The sequence below is a fragment of the Dipodomys ordii genome, unplaced genomic scaffold (genome assembly GCF_000151885.1).
Source record: "Dipodomys ordii isolate 6190 unplaced genomic scaffold, Dord_2.0 Scaffold41, whole genome shotgun sequence".
Lineage (NCBI taxonomy): Eukaryota > Metazoa > Chordata > Mammalia > Rodentia > Heteromyidae > Dipodomys > Dipodomys ordii.
In genome coordinates this window covers 10,914,411-10,931,623 of record NW_012267257.1, presented here as the reverse complement: position 1 = coordinate 10,931,623, position 17,213 = coordinate 10,914,411, and the positions used below count along the sequence as shown (strand labels likewise).

At 34.8% G+C, this 17,213-nt stretch overlaps 1 protein-coding gene across 2 annotated transcripts in view; it reads left to right on the top strand.

Annotated features, from left to right (window-relative positions):
- Wdr70 (WD repeat domain 70) overlaps positions 1 to 14,227 on the top strand; it is a 223,620-nt gene extending 209,393 nt beyond the window's left edge. For both annotated transcript variants that reach the window (XM_013018678.1, XM_013018676.1), the window contains one exon: positions 14,038 to 14,227. In XM_013018678.1, the coding sequence (XP_012874132.1) occupies positions 14,038 to 14,125 (88 nt within the window). In that variant the 3' untranslated portion in view covers positions 14,126 to 14,227. The remainder of the gene's footprint in view (positions 1 to 14,037) is intronic.
- Positions 14,228 to 17,213: the final 2,986 nt, after the last annotated feature.

The window sequence follows — 17,213 nt, the reverse complement described above, 5'->3', positions numbered from 1 at the left end:
TATCTCAGTGTTGTTTTGATTTGCATTTTTTTTATGGCTGGGGAGGTTGAGCATTTCTTCTTGTGTCTATTGGCCATCCTTCTTTCCTTTTCAGAGAAGTTTCTTTTTAAGTGTTTAGCCCACTTATTTATTGGGCTGTTGTTTCTCTGAGGATTTTTTGTTGGGGGATTTAATTTTTTGAGATCCAGGTATATTTTAGATATGAGACCCTTGTCTGTTGTATAGCTAGTGAAGATCTTCTCCCAATCCGTGGGCTTTGAATTGATCTTGCTAGCTATGTCCTTTGCCATTCAGAAGCTCTGCAATTTCATGCAATCCCATTTTTCTAACCTTTCTTTGATTTGTTGTGTTTCTGGGTCTCTATTAAGAAAATTTTGGCCTGTGCCAAGGAGACCTAGGGTTTCTCCTATTCCATCCTATAATGTTTTCAGGGTGTCTGCTTTGACTCCAAGGTCTTTGATCCATTTGGAGTTGATTCTGGTGCAGGGTGATATATAAGGATCTAGCTTTAGTTTTCTACAAGTGTTTAACCAATTTTGCCAGCACCATTTACTGAAAAGGCTGTCTTTCTTCCATTCTATTTTTTTTTAGCTCCTTTATCGATTAGATAAAGGTTCTGTAGGTTCATTTCTGGGCTTTCAATTCTATTCCATTGGTCCTGAGGTCTGTTCTTGTGCCAGTACCAAGCTGTTTTGATTACTATAGCTTTGTAGTAGAGTTTGAAATTTGTTATTGATATTCCTCCAGAGTGTTCTTTTTGTTGAGGATCGTTTTTGCTATTCGGGGTCTTTTATTGTTCCATATGAATTTTTTTTTTCCGGTTGTGGGGCTTGAACTCTGGGCTTGGGCGCTGTCCCCGCGCTCTTCAGCTCTACCGCTTGAGCCATAGTACCATTTCCGGTTTTCAGGTGGTTTATTGGAGATGAGAGTCTCACGGACTTTCCTGCCCAGGCTGGCTTTGAACTGCGATCCTCAGATCTCAGCCTTCTCAGTAGCTAAGATTACAGGCATGAGCCACCCGTGCCCAGCCCATATGAATTTTTGGGTTGCCTCTTCTATTTCCTTGAAGAATGAGGTTGGAATATTGATAGGTATTGCATTGAATTTGGAGATAGCCCTTGGAAGTATGGCCATTTTCACGATCTTGATCATTCCAATCCAGGAGCATGGGACATTTTGCCACTTTCTAAGTTCTGTTTTTATTTCCTTTTTTCAGATTTTTAAAGTTTTCATCATATGTGGGGGAGGGGGGAGGCTGGGAAGGGATGTGAAGGGTAAACCAAAGGAGGAGGCTGCAATGCTTGGTAAGAAATGTACGCATTATCCTGCCCATGTAATTGTAACCCCTCTGTACAGTATGTTCACAAATAAAATTAAATTAAATTAAAAAAAAGTTTTCATTGTAGAGGTCCTTTGCTTCTTTGGTTAAGTTAATTCCTAGGTATTTTATTTTTTGTTGGGCTATTACGAATGGAGTTGCTTTCCTGATTTCAGCCACGCTTTTCTCATTGTTGGCACACAGAAAAGCCTTGATTTTTGAGGGTTAATTTTATACCCTGCTACTTTGCCAAAGTTTTGAACCAGCTTGAGTAATTTGAGAGTGGAGTCCGTGGAATTCTTTTATTTGTTTTTTGTTTGTTTGTTTTTCCATGGCTGAGGACCGAACCCAGGGCCTTGTGCGCGCCGGACGGGTACCCTTCCGCTGGGCTAAACCCCCAGCTCCCCCGTGGAATTCTTTAAATACAAACTTACAAATGCCTAATTTTGTCCACAAGTGGATTTGTCTGTAAAATATATTGTCTGTTGTTTATACAATAGTGATTTTTATCTTTCCCTCTTTTTTCCATTTGAACCAATGCCCCAGTTTCTTAACCTTTTTTTTTTCTTTGATTATTTTAGAGGTTTCTCTGGGACTGACTTTGGACCACAGTCCTCCTGTCTAGCTAGAATTATGTGTCTCCTGGATTATTTTGTTGAGATAGTCATAATAACAGGTAAAAATGCCTGTTTTGGTCTCAAACCTTGTCCTTCCAATCTTTTTCTTTTAGGTAGCTGGGATTATAGGATTATAGGCTGAGCTATCACACCCAATTTCTGGTCACTTTTCAAAACATTAGCATGCTGGGAAAATTTCCTTATGAAGTGACTCAAGTTACATGTTGTTTTTGTATTTACCCCCTGTCTACTTATCATTAAGGAACTATTTTGCATAAAAGAAGAGCACATTGTGTTAGCCTAGGAGCAGATCTTGAGATGTTTCATATAAAGGGGTTCTCTCAGACATATTTCTAGAGAAAACTAGTAGAGGAATGTGATGAAATAAGCAAGGGTACAGTGTTGAGCCAAGTCCCATGGGTAGTTGATTTGGCAGTCCTACAACATAAATTGGGACACTGTGGTTAGAGTGCCCTAGTCAGGAACATAGCCACTAGAGTATCTAGACTGCCCTATCTGGTGGTCATTAGTAATAACTAGAGATAAGGAGGGAAAAGATGTTGCCAGGCCCTGCCAACTCCCCAGAGCTTCAGAGATGGAAGCTGAAATTGTGAGTGAAAGCACACTAGATGAAAATGCTGAATGGAGTTGAGTGCTCTGGAAGAAGCACTATGTCCTCTGCTAAATATGTTGTAATAGCATATACTTCACGTTGCAAAGCTGATGGTGGTTGTTCACAATGTATACTGCTAACCAAATATTACAGATGGAACATCTTGAGCCTGGAGTTGGACAATATTTTGATAGCTAAGAGGGTCATATCAAGGCTGGCCAGCTAACAACTATAGATTTAGTCTTCATTTGTATAGAATTTGTGTGCATATAAGCTAATGTATGTCAACACAGTACTGGCAATCAGAGAAACTAGTAGATTATGCCTTCTATTTTTAATGGAACCGTTATAGTCTATTCTTGTAGAAGGTCTTTAATATTTGAGAAATCTTGTTTAGAAATATGCTAAAGATTAGCTGAAGAAAGGAGAGAGAACAGAATTAGAGTTTAAAATTTGTTAAGCGTGGTGAGCACCGTGTTGATGGCTAACTCTACTACAAATGTGTGTGTTTACACACAAAATAAATCATTGAGATATTACATTGCACTGATAAATACATTGAGCTGATAAATGATAGCTATTAGCAATGCATATTTTAAGCAAGCATCAGAATCCTAATTTACAGCTGAAGAAAATCAAGTACTAAGAACATAACTTTTAGAACCTGCTAGACAGCAATTTATTGCTGCCATCCACACCAGAAATCTAGCCTTGGAATTCCAGGTTATTGTTCTAACAAAGGATAAGAAATTACCTTGACAAAGTATCAATTTCAACTTAAAATACATATTTGAGTTCTTAAGTAATAGGTCACATTTTTAAAATATATTTATTTTCCTTATATATTCCATTATGTGGATATAGTATACTTTCCTAAAACAGCAGCCTCTTGAAGGACAGTTACACTGCTTTCAATCTTTAGCTTTCATAAATAACACTGATATTAACATATGTGGACATATGTATTTGTCCTGATACATAAAACTGGAAATAGAGTTGCTGTCAAAGGATATGTGCATTTTAAATGTATTTGGATAATGCCACATTTTCCTTGAGACATTTTTACCAACTTACCCAGTAAATCAGTGTCTTTTTCCCCTCAGCCTTGCTAAGATAATGTAGTAACTATATCTTTGCCAATCTGACAGGTGAAAATTTGTAATTCTTTAGTTCCTACTTGTGTTTTATAATTTTAAGCAACATTAAAATGTTAAAATCTTTTTTTTCCTGTAATTATTGCTTTTTGGCTTTTTCCTGTTGCCAGTTCATACTGATGGTAATACTTCTTTAAATAAAGAAGGTTAATATTTGTATGTTAGGCATTGTAAATATTTCTTCTAGTAGCTTTTTAAATTTTTACTTTGTTTATGGTATTTTGTTCCATGTGAAAAGTACTTTAATGTAGTCAGATTTAATTTTTTTTTCCTTTTGGAGGTTTATGGTTTTGTTTTAGTGAGAAAGGACCTATCATCCAAGACTAATATTTAAATTTTCCTGTCTTTCTATTTTATAGTTTCATGGCTTAATTTTTTAGAGTTAAATTTTTATTCACCTGAAATTATTTTAGTAAAAGGAGTGAAGTAGAAGTAAGTATATTCATTATTACAAACTTGGTGTCCTGAAAAATAGAAACCAATTCTGTCATTATTCTGCAGTCCAGAATCTGAAATCTAGTTGTTAGCAGGACTACACTCCTTACAGAGTCTGTAAGGGCACATGTATTTCATGCTGCTTTTAACTTCTGGTGGTTGTCTAGTCTTTCGCCTAGTCCTCATATTGCATTCTCACTTGTATTGGCTCTTATAGGTGTGCTGGTGATTACCTTGAGGGCCTACCTGAGAAAACCTAGTAAAATTTTAACCACATGTACACATTCTTTCCCCAAATACTGTAGTGTTTGTTCACAGGTTCTAGGGACTTGTATTTGGATATATTTATCTATTCTACCAAAATAGAGTTCCACTTTAATTTTTTTGTATTTGTTTGACTTTTGGTCAAGGTAATTTTCTTCACTGAATTGAAACAATGCCTTTATTTTACACACATATACTGTCATATGAATTGTTTCAGTTTCCAGGCTCTTTGTTTTGTAATTCAAGAACCAGAAGCAGTTTTCATTATTGTAATGAAAACTCATGATTATTCTTATTAAGACCTTCCTATCTATTCTTGCAGATTTCCATGATTTAAAATTATCTGATTTTAAATTATTCTCCCCCTACCCCCAAATAAAACCTAACAATTATTGCTAATAGTGGAACTGAATTTTGTGTATCTATTAATTTAGATAGGATTTTGTAATAGTGATCCTTTCAAACCAAGGAAAAGATATATCTTCATATTTATCTGTCACTATATTCTTAAATAGTATTTTAAGGTTTTTTTTAGAAATATATTTCCTTTAAGTTTATTCTTACTCCTTTTTTACTTTTTTGCTATGTTATATATCCTTTGGATATAGAAATACCATGTGCCTATATATATATGTATATAAGTATATGCCTATATATATTTATATGTATTAGTTTTATATCTATGTATTTATTGTATTTGCTTATTAATTTAAATTATCTTACCCAAATTTTTGAGACTTCCAGGTAGAAAATTATATGTCAACAATGTCTACCTTCTGTATTCCATGTTTTACACCAAATATTCCTTTTTCATATTTATTTACATTGACTAGGCTAGAACCATAGTGAATTATGTTGATGAGAGTGCATTTTTCTCATTTTAACTGTAAGTAGGAGGATTCTATTAGATTAAGCTTTATGAAATTAACATTTTTGTAAGAAAAGTCAAATAGCAGTTTCATTCTGTTTAATCATATTTCCTCATAAAACATTAGGTAACTTTGAAAATATACATACAAGAATTAAGGAATAATCATCTCTTTTTGTTATGTTTATTCACCAAAGATTTACTGAGCACTACTATTGTCAGCTACGGTTCTAGAGATAGGCATATAACCATTATTATGGAACTTGTGTTCTGGTAAGACAGAGAAAGAAAATACCCAAATCCTTAAACATTTGATGATCGTGCTAAAAGGAAAACTTGGGATATTTTAGATTGAGTGGTCAGAATAGAATCTTTGCTAAAATGCTCATAATGAAGTGAAGAAGAAAATATGGAGACACCTGGAAAGAATACCCCATACAGCACAGCACACAGAGAAACACTCTGCAAAGGCCAGGACCACTCAATTTTGTCATGTTACATTTATCACATGCTAACTAAATTCATGGCTCTATGTTTGTTGTTCAGTTTGTTAGCCAAGGTTGCAGGGCTATATCTCCTGTGTTCACCTGCTGGAGTATACTGTTTACTGCCAGTGGTGAAGTGTTTGAAGGGAAGCTAATATTTAAAAGGCTCTTTTCGTAAAGGTCACTGTAATTGAGAATGTGTAACTGTCTGGTTGTTTTTCTTCACTGCAATTGACTTCTGTCAGTGATGAAATGAAGATTTATTTGCTATATCTTGCTTTAACTTAGAAAAGCACAATTAGACATTCCATAAATCTACCTAACTATCTATGATATATACTCATTTATGATCACCTGTGATAATCATGAAGAGCTTTTGAACACTTTACATATGTCAGTTGAATATTCAAGTTTCAGTCCTGATACTGGCAAAGTAATCACCATGCAATTTTCAAACACAGCAGATCATAGAGGTGTCTTGTTCAGCCACACATAGGCAGATTTGGTTACAGATTCTTGTTAAAAGATGCTTCTAGGGAGGGGAAAGTTGCTGGCTGGGTAGTGGGCAGGATGTAGATCTAGAATATTATTAGCTTACATATCAGACAGGGATAGATGTGTGTGGGAGCCTGGGACCCAGCCAGCAGCCTGCCAGGCTGACAGCTCTGTCAACTATGGCCACTTTTCTTGCCAAATAAAGCTACCATTATTGCTGATTCAGTCAATTTAATTTCTAGTGTGCATGTCTTATACGATACAGGATATGTGGATGTATGTATGGTTGTATATATTAAAGTATCATTCTCATCAATCAATAAAAATCAGGTTACATTCATAGGCAGCATCTAAAGTTATTTTGTGAGCAAGTAAAGATTTATATATTATTTTATATCAAGAAGAGGCATAAACCCTCAGAAAAAAAAATAACCTTTTTCTCCCCCTTTGTTACATTTAGGTGATTGTTACTGTCTACCATGTTCTTGTGTAGAGGCTAGTGTTTCTCAGAGTTGTTGCTATTTAGGGGAGAGGATTAAAAAAATGTAGATTTTTAGGCTCCACTCCAGACCAACTCTGTGGGATTTGGCTGGGAATCAGCATTTTAAGAAACACCCCCAAGTGATTATTTTGCACACTCACATTTGGTAATAATAGAAAAGTCATTAAAATAAACCACAAATGATTTCTCTGTAAGAAAATTTACACAGACTAGGCGATTTCAATTATAGAGATTCACAGTAAATTATTTCCATAACAGAAGAATTTACTTCAGTACTTAAAAAATAACAAGTTGCAATGTTGTAGAACATATGAAATTTTTTTTACCAATTATATCACCCATATAACTTTTGAAAAATGAATAGATTATATGACGTTAAGAATGCTTCAAATTAAAACAAGCTTCATAATAATAATGACACCTTTATTGTACTTTTGCTCTGGCAGGCTTGTTGAAAAACTTCATATATATTATTTATGTAATCTTCACAATAGCTCTATGAATAAGTTTTATTGCCTTCAGTTTACATATAAGGAAACTGAAGCTTATAATTGACCAATAAATTACTTATAAATAGTAAGTAGCAGAATTAGGATTTAAATTCAGGCAGTCTGTCTTCAAAATTGGGCTTCTGGGTAGTCTAGTTTTTGCTTATTGCAATGTAACTAGTAATAGTTATTAGAAAAATTGAGTAACAGTGAAGTGAAAAAGATGATTTTGTGAGCTTACATGGCTTATCAGGGAGGAACCTTAGACTGAGAGTCACAAGTCCTGAGTTTGGTTCTAGTCTGTCATGGCTTGGTGAGGTCTCTTAACTTCACTAAGTCTCTTTTCCTTATACATGAAGTAACAGGTTGAGACTGTGAAAGCCAGTGTCTAGCTTTCATAAACACTTACTTAGAAATTGTGGTACATATAGGTTTTATAAATGAGAAGACTTTGATGAATCCTGGCTTATTTCTAGCTTCTATGTTCTTGAAAGGTTTTATCATTGAAATTTATTGGCTCACTGATAATAAGGTAGCTCACAGTGATCTTCTAAGATTCTTTCTGGTTTTCCTTTCCTTTCTTTCCTTTTTATTTTGCTCCCACAATTTTCACAGGTTTCACATGTCCATTTGTTTGTCTCACCCAGACTCTGAGCTCTCACACTGTTATTACTTAGCACACCCCATTTATGAGTCTAAGGTGTGCTTACTTTTTTTAAATGTTGTATATTCATTACCTGAAAAAAATAATTTATCTAGAAACATCTTGTTGCTTCTCATCTTATGTGACTCTAATATTAAAAGCAAAACATCTTTGATTAACTTTTCACTAAAAAAAAGGAATAATTTCAAATAAAATCTTTTGGTCAAGCCTTTAATCTTAATAATTCTACAATTGTGGTGACTGGGTCAGAGTTCATCTAGGCCATGTTCATTCTAAAGGTTAACAAGTGTGTCTGATTGCCAAGTCGTTGCCATAATTGACTTTGGCTTTGAGGTTTTTCCTTCATAATAAACAGTGGGATCTGAGCCAAAAAAAAAAAGACCTGTGGTTTATACTCACATACTGATGATTAAATAATATAAATGATTTCCCATCATACTTATTCAACAGTCCAGGGCCTGGCTTTATGCTTCTTGCATGAATCATAGCAATAGAACACTCAAGATATAAAAGAAGGTGACTGTGGACTTTCCATTGTAGCTCAAAACATTTTGATGACTCTTACTTGAGTACTAGATCAGTGTAGAACACATAGGCGAGGGCTCAGCCAAAAGAGAAAAGACAGTCCTGCAGCACTTATTCTCTCGCTAAACAATGAACCCAAAAATGCCCTTTTAGAAGACTGCAGAGGAAATCTTTACTCAGACTTGACACAAACTTCCTCTGAGTGGAAATACTGAAGGTAGGATTTAGTTTCTGTTGGATTCCTATAATTTTGTCTGTAGCACACAGTTGCTGGAAAAGGCCTACTTTGTACAGTTAACTTTGGAAATCAGCTTCTTGTAATACGTGTGTGTGTGTGTGTGTGTGTGTGTGTGTGTGTGTGTGTCGGCCTCCTCTGGTTAGTTTATTTAATAAGTTGGCTGCAATGAGTATGTTGAAATCAGATCTACTCTTCTTGATGATAAACAAGTTGACATACATAGTCAAATAAAAAATGTTTAAGTTAATCCAACTAGAAAATGAAAGTTCTATATCAACTCTTTGTAAGTTCAAGCTTTAGATTAACACTTATAAAAATGAGTGTGTGCCATAAACCACTAAAAGAAGGAGTGTGGCTAGAACCGACTTTAATAAAATGAGATGCTTTATTGACTGTTCATGGGGTTGAAGGGCATGCATAGTGATTATATGTGTGGCTGAATGTGATGTCTTATCTCTATTTCCTTCTAGTAAGTCCCTGTATAAGATTTTTGTTTGGTTTGTTCTACTTTCTTATACAAGCACCCAATAGAATCTATATTAAGATCAGTGTACAAAATTCATTTAATCAACTTAGGAGGGAACACAGATTTAATTCATTTACAAGTTGTTGGTTTTTTGTTTCTTCTTGGCTTTAAAAGTAAGAATTTGTAGAAAAACTTTGCGATTTTCAAATTTACTAATATTTTTTCTTTTTGCATGTATATTTTGCTTATGCTTGACATGGTTGATTTGTTATTATAGTAATAATTTTCTATGTACAGGCAAATTAAGCCATTCCCAAGAGAATAAACCTCCTAATTCTATTCTTAACCTTGCTAGAGATTGCCTAATCATAGCTGTACCACATTGTCTTAGTAAAGTGGTGACTAAAGAAACCCATTTGGAATGCTCATGTAGTCATGAATTGAGTTTTAGAAATCTTTCTCCAGCATAAAATTCCAAGTATTTTCAAAAGACCGACTGCTGGAAATAAAAGATAAAAATTGCTGAAAAGAAAGAAAAGTAACAAACTTTGAGGCTGTAAGCTACTATGCTTCTACAAAACAGTGACATTAGTGTTCAAAATGCTACATAAGGTTGAAAAATCTTTTTTAAAAAATTTACTATTTAAGGAAGTGGCGCTGTGGCTCAAGCGGTAGAGCACTCTCCTTGAGCTGAAGAGCACAGGGACAGAGCCTAAGCCCAGAGTTCAAGCCCCACGACCAACAAAAAGAAGAACAAACAAACAAACAAAAACAACTAAAAAATTTACTGTTTATTCAGCAAATAACATATAGCTGTATTGAAGATTCTTAACTATGCTCTAAGAATATTAGTTTGGAGGGCAGGATGAATTGCAATGAAAGAAATTTTTTCTCTATTGAAGATTCTTAACTATGCTCTAAGAATATTGGTTTGGAGGGCAGGATGAATTGCAATGAAAGAAATTTTTTCTCTAGGCCATACATTTTATCAACTCCTCATGCTTCACTCTGAAGAATTAGAGATCACTATATAAGGGACAGTCCTGAGAGCAAAATCCTTTACCAAGTCTTCAGTAGTGCAACTTCATACCTGATCATCTTCTCCTGGTAGATAACTGTTTTCCCACAGTTGAGAAGCTAATCATATCTTTAGATTCAAAAGACAAGTGTCTTATCTACACTTTATTTCAGATAATGCTCCGATATTCTTTTTTTCAATCTGGAGAAGGAATGGGCTTCTTTTTAAATACTGTCCACTGTGGTCCACCAACAAATGCTGATGAGGCAAATATAGGAAGGCAAAGTAAGCACTTAGGAAATTTTATAACAGTTTGATGAATCTGTTTAATAAAATAATTTATTTGTAGTTGCTTTATTAAATTTTTCTAGAAATATAGTATTTGTCTGTGATGGATTGGATACAAAAACAAAGGCCATTGTTTGAAAAGTACCATGGTATACAAGTCCCAAAGTACATCTTTTGGGTTCACAAAGAGGATTCATTCCTTTGTACTTCCATTAACTAACTCTTACCCCTCTCTACCCAGACATGGGCAACCACCATTCTATATTCTATCTCTATGAATCTGGATACTACTCTGTGAACCTAATTGTATAGTGTTTTTCTTTTTGTGACTTATTTCACTCAGTACAATGTCATTGTATTGCAGCCAGGCATGGTGACTCTTGCCTTGTAATCCAAGCTCTTTGAGAGGTAGAGATCAGGAGGATCATATTTAAGGTCAGACAAAGCAAGAAGTTCATGAGAAACCATTTCAACCAATAAAAGCTGGGCTTGGTAGCATGTGCATATTATCCTAGCAATGGGAGAAGTGTAAATAGGAGGATCTCATTCCAGGCAATTCCAGTCATAAACATGAAAGAAACAAACAAAAAAAAAACAAAGAAAAAAAAGGGCTGGGGTATGTGGCTCCCATTGTACAGCTCCTTCTTAGCAAGAATAAGGCTCTGAGTTTAACCCCTACTACTCCCCAACCCCCTCAAAACAGAAAAATAATTCACTACGTTGCAGCATGTTAGAGTGTTAGCCCTTTTCAGGATGAATAGTATTCCATTTATGTGTTTACTACATTTTGTTTAGCCATTTATCAGTGAGCGTTTAGGCTGATCCTATCCTTTGACTGTTATGAATAGAACTGCTATGAACATGGGTGTTGTACTTACAGTTCTTTTGAGTATGTACCTAGAAGTAGAATTGCTGGATTACAAGGTACCAATATTCTGAAGTTTATTTTACCTTTCTGTCAAGCATGTGCAGTGATACAGTTTCTCTACATTCTGGCTATTCTTTCGATTGTAGCTGTCCTAATGGGTTGAAGGATAGGAAGTTTTTTTCCCAGCTTTATTTTTAAATTATATTGAATTGTTTTAATTAGTTGTACAAAGGGGTTACTATACAACATATCAAATTTTAAGTACAGTGCATCAAATTGATAATCACCTCTCTCATCATTCTTACTCATTCCTTCAACCCCACCCTTCAGTTTTCCTAGTTTTTATAGCATATGCACTGAACATTATTAACTGCATGGCTGTCACTTCTGCCCCTTCATTTGTCAATATCTGACAGTTTAGTTCTGCATTTTCTTAATGATTAATGATGTTGGGAGTCTTTTTATGTATTTATTTTTGGAGAAATGTCTATTCAGGTCCTTTGCCCATTTCTTCATAGGGTAATTTAGCAAAATTGATCTTGTAGTTCTTTATAGATATTAGGCCTTTATTAGATCTGTGATTTGCAAACATTTTCTCCTATTCCATAAATGGCTTTTTCACTCTGTTGATTGTATCTTTTGATGCATAGAAATTTAAATTTTTTATATTCTCAAATTTATCTTTTTGTTGTTATTTGTGCTTTTGATGTCATACCCAAATATTAAGGCACAATTTACATTTTTTAAAGTATAAAATGCACATATTTCAGGTTTTAACAAATGCATACACCTATGTAATCACCTCTTTAATCAAGAATATGGAGCATTGCCATCCCACTGAAACATTGCCTTGTGCCTCTCTGGAATAGTTACCCTTCACATTGGTGGCAAAGTAGTTCCATTGATTCTGTGCTTTCTCATGTTAGCCATCGACCTGCTACAAATACCTTTAGAAATAGGTAGAATATTTAAAATAACACCTTAAATGAAATTAAATACTCCCTTTCTAATCCTAAGATTTTCTTCCTATCATCTGCCACTCAGGCATATATACCTATATATGAAAGCATTGTAATTTCTCAATATTTAACTCTCATTATGCATTTAACTCTAGTGAGCTTATGTCTTATGAAACAGTCATGTATCCTTAGAACATCATTTCTATCACCCCCCACCCCCCCAAACACACACACTTCAGAGGATGTTTAAAAGCCAAATCTGTTCTTATATAGATGTGTCTATAGTTACAAGATCAGCATCTTACATAACAAGCACCACTTTCTTTGTTGTGGCCCTGCTTTCTAAAAGTAATTCAACAACTCAGGGCCTATGAAAATCTCCAACTGCCTTTTGAAATGTTAGGGCTATGACCTGTTCATATATGTCATAACAGTGTCTTGAAGTGACAGGTTTTACCAACTGGATTATATTTGGGGACAGCTTGGGCTCTAGGTAGTTGTATGAGGTAACTGGACAGACAGGAATTGTGACGACTTATGCCCAAAGAATTATAGAACATGACTCATGTCAGGCAACATCAGCGTAAGTTGTGGATGCTTCATTCTTCCTCCCCAGGATACAAAAAGAAACAGTCAGGCTGGGAAGTTGGCTCAGTGGTAGAGCGCTTGCCTTGCATGCCTGAGGCCCTGGGTTCGATTCCTCAGCACCACATAAGCAAAAAGAAAAAAGCCGGAAGTGCCGCTGTGGCTCAAGTGGTAGAGCGCTAGCCTTGAGCTGAAGAGCTGAGGGACAGCGCTCAGGCCCAGAGTTCAGGCCCCACGACCGGACCCCCCCCCCCAAAAAAAAAGAATCAGAGATAAAGTTTTAATCCTTCTTTCATTTGCCAAATAAATGGAATTATTGTTGTATCATCATCATTTTTGTCATTCTGGAATTAACCATAATATTAAAAATTGAACTCTAGATAAAGATGTAATCCAAAGCATGCCATATAACCTTTAGCTATTATGCTTAAATATATCTTTATAATATGATAGAATTTTGTTGAGAAGGAAATCACCAGTAGCTTCACAAAAAGGAACCTTTTAACGTTCTTGGAATTGTTTTCTACCTGAATGGTATAAAATGCATATCATTGAATCTGGTGTGCACACCAAGTATAGAAAGTCCTCTTACAAAGATTGATGTACTAAGCAATATTTTAGCAATAATAGTGTATGGCAATATCAATGCCATGTTCAATAATGTCCCCAAATGTGCTTGGCAATTCGGGGCATTAATCTGAGTTTGGAAGTCAAAATTGTTCATTTTCTTTGTTTTTAATTTTGTTACTGGCTCAAATAAAATAATATTATTAGTTAAGAAAACTATGCAAATTCTGTCATTTGTATGCACCACAATCATATGTTTTTGGGCTACTTAAATCTAGGATAACTAAGAAAACTACAAATAAAATAGATTCTTGCTTGGTGACTATGATTTGTCCTTTATATAATTTGTCCTGGTTACAATGTGTGAAATTTCATTGATTTTTTAATTTGTTCCTTGAAACTTGAATTTGTTGTTTTACTTAAAGAAAGGATTTACCTTCAAAAGGAAGTTTGATTCTTTTCCTGAATATAATTAAATATCATTATCCTTTTCTTTGCTAGAAGGTTAACAGTTTGTTTTTAATAACTTAGAAATAATTTCAAGATTTGCTGTCATTGATGAAAGATGCAAAGCCTAATATGATAAACACTTATGTTTTTCTCTTTCAACTTTTGTTTAGGACTCAGCCCAAAACCATGTTTGCCCAAGTTGAATCTGATGATGAGGAAGCAAAGAATGAACCAGAATGGAAAAAACGTAAAATTTGAAGGGTCTTTTTTGAGAGCTGTTTTCATGAGGGGAAGGAGATGGGACAGGGTCATTATTTTGTTTTCTTTTGTTGTTGTTATTGTTTTTGCTTATGAAATAAAAAACTTTTATGAATAGTGTTTGTTCTTCTCATTCCAAAGATTGGTAGCTATCATACACGATGATTGTGCTTGCATTTTCTTACTTACAATTATAAACTATGTTATAAGTAAACAAGAAACAGATTCTTAGCCTTTTCCAAAGTAGTTTAGTTACTTGGAGACTATTTGACAATTACTGATCCTGTACAGATTCTCATGATCTTAGCAGGGAAAATGTACATTGAAATGTGCATCTGTCTTGAGCAATTCTAGGAACATATCATAGGAATAGAGATCAAAAAGTTGACTATTTCTGTATAATGTCACAACAGTGTTTAAATGACTGTAAATAATTACAGCTGAGTTCAAACTAAAAGCATTTCTATACTAAGAATAGAGAGTATGCATCTGATTATCTTTCAACAGCAGCAGCATTAGGAGTTAGTCAGAATTGTGGATTCAAGTCCAGGCTCTGTCCTACTGTCAGGGTCAGCTTGGGAGAGTTATTAAACTTCTCTGTTCTGCCCTCATGATATTACTACCTACTACATTGGATTGCTAAGTTAGATGCTCTTTGTAAAGCACTTTTTAGAGTGCCTGCTATGCAGTAAGTATTTGCTATGTTATTTTAAAAATATTCATATTTGCTGGATTTTCTAAGTTAGTATTCACCTGAGAGGTACTTTGTAAATGTAAGGGCTACATATATAGAAGACATTCACAATCACTGTAGAAAATTAAAACAAGAGTTGGCCATTTTTTGTACAAAGTAATAGACGATAGAATAAAATGTGAGCTGATCTCACATAGTCATGAGATTAATTGGTACTCCTCTAACACAATTCAGATTTTCAATACTTATCTTTTTTCTATCCTGTTCTTATTTGTTCTACTGAATTAGGTAATTATAAAAGTGAATGATAATCCAAAATGTATGTCAGAGAGCCATTTGTTCTACAAGCTTTACCTTCCCATATGCTCCCCAAAATATTTCAATGCCAGTTTGAATTAGTTGATTTAATTCTCAAAACACCTCATAAATAGATAAAATTGCAAAACTCATTTTACAGAGGAGGCTAAAGAGGTTCAAGTGCCAAACAACTTGTGTAAGGTTACAGCCAAGGCAAGCTGTATAAAGACATCTTACATGTCTACACATCACTAAGTAGCAAATTGCCACAAATTTCCTACTCCTGTTGAAACACAATTCATTCAAAATCAATTACAGACCAATTGTTCATTCCAGCTGCTTAGAATTAATAAATTTATTGCTTGAGGAATAAAATTTACTGAAAGCCTCCCAAATTTTACCCTATCTTGACATAAGCATTTCACCATATGGAAGTATTTGTCTTATATAGCCAAAAGTTTCAGTGGAGGACTGAAGGGTGGAATAAAAACTGTCATAGTAATCTTGGTGGAATCCGTTAGGATAAAAGGGCAGAGAAAACCAAATTTAGCATGAAGACAGTTTTCTCACTGTTACCTATAGTACATCTGGCCTTTTCAAAACTGGAATGATATCACTCTAGGAAATTTGTAAAGGATTGTTTATCCACAAGAAATTGGCAAAAATACATATAAGCATTCAAATTTGAATTTGATGAGGGGAGGACCTTAATATCAGGACTGTTCAATTAGCCTGTAGTACTGTCACCAGGGTGGACGTAAACAGTTGCCCATCCCTTAAGTTCTAACACTATAATTCTACCTCTCTAGCCTCATTGTCTATCCCTATACAATCTTTTTTTATTGTAAAGATACTATACAGAGGGTTACAGTTACACCCCATACAATCTTGTATCCCCTATATTTGTAAACTGTGTTTCTAGTTGCTCAAAAAAAAACTGGGGGGGGAGAGAACCTAGAAGCCATCATAATGATTTCTCTCTCACCTCTCCCCCTCAACTTCCATCACATTTTTAATTATTCACTATACTCTTTTGAATCTTGTGTTTTTCCCTTCTTTTTCCTCCCTCCTTTATTAGAACTTAGACACTCTTTTGGCCTTCATCAGAACCATTCAGGAGCCTCCTTTCCAACTTACTGTTACCATTTTTTGTTTCATTATCTAATCTTTTTTCCATATATATTTTATTGTAAAAATACTGTACAGAGGGTTACAGTTACATGAGTAAGATAATGAGTATATTTCCTATCAAGCATTGTTACCTCCTTTGTTTTTCCCCTACCAACTCTTGTCCCCTAACTCCTCCCCCACCCCCAAAATTGTAAAATTTGGTTTCAACATAATGTCTTGTACAACTCACTGTTACAACCTGTATCCTTATTTAAGCATTTTGTTATATTTTGTGGAGCCATTATTGTTAGACTTCTAAAAGTAAAAGTCTAGGATTTCATTTTTCTACCTAGAGCCTTCCAATGGTTCTATGTCATGAGTTCCAGTCCTTTTTTTTTTTTTGCAGTAAAAAAAAATACATAATTCAATTTCTCCCTGTCTTTCTTGCTTTAACTCCTGGTATTTTGGCACATGCTCCTGAAATCTAATCATATTTAACCCAGAGGTTCCCTGTTTTTTTGGCATCTGGGTGTTATGAACATGTTCTCCCTTCCTGCCCCTTGTCTGCCTGGAAAATTCCCATTTGTTTTTGGAAATGGGAATCAATTTCACTTCCATTAACAGCTTCTTTCCATGATCTACTCAGGTATGGAGAAGTCTGCTTCTTTCTGCTGTCACAATTGATAATTTCCATTGTGGCCTCCTTTTACAATACATTGTGAGTATATACCCATCTGTGGCTGTGAGCCTGGCATGTGTACTGTATATATTTCCCTAATAGAATATAGATTATCGTAGATTACATTGGGTTCAGTAATAGTCAATGATTCTTTTTTTAATTTTATTTTATTTGTGAACATACTGTACAGAGGGGTTACAATTACATGGGCAGGATAATGTGTACATTTCTTACCAAGCATTGCAGCCTCCTCCTTTGGTTTACCCTTCACATCCCTTCCCAGCCTCCCCCCTCCCCCCCATCCCAAT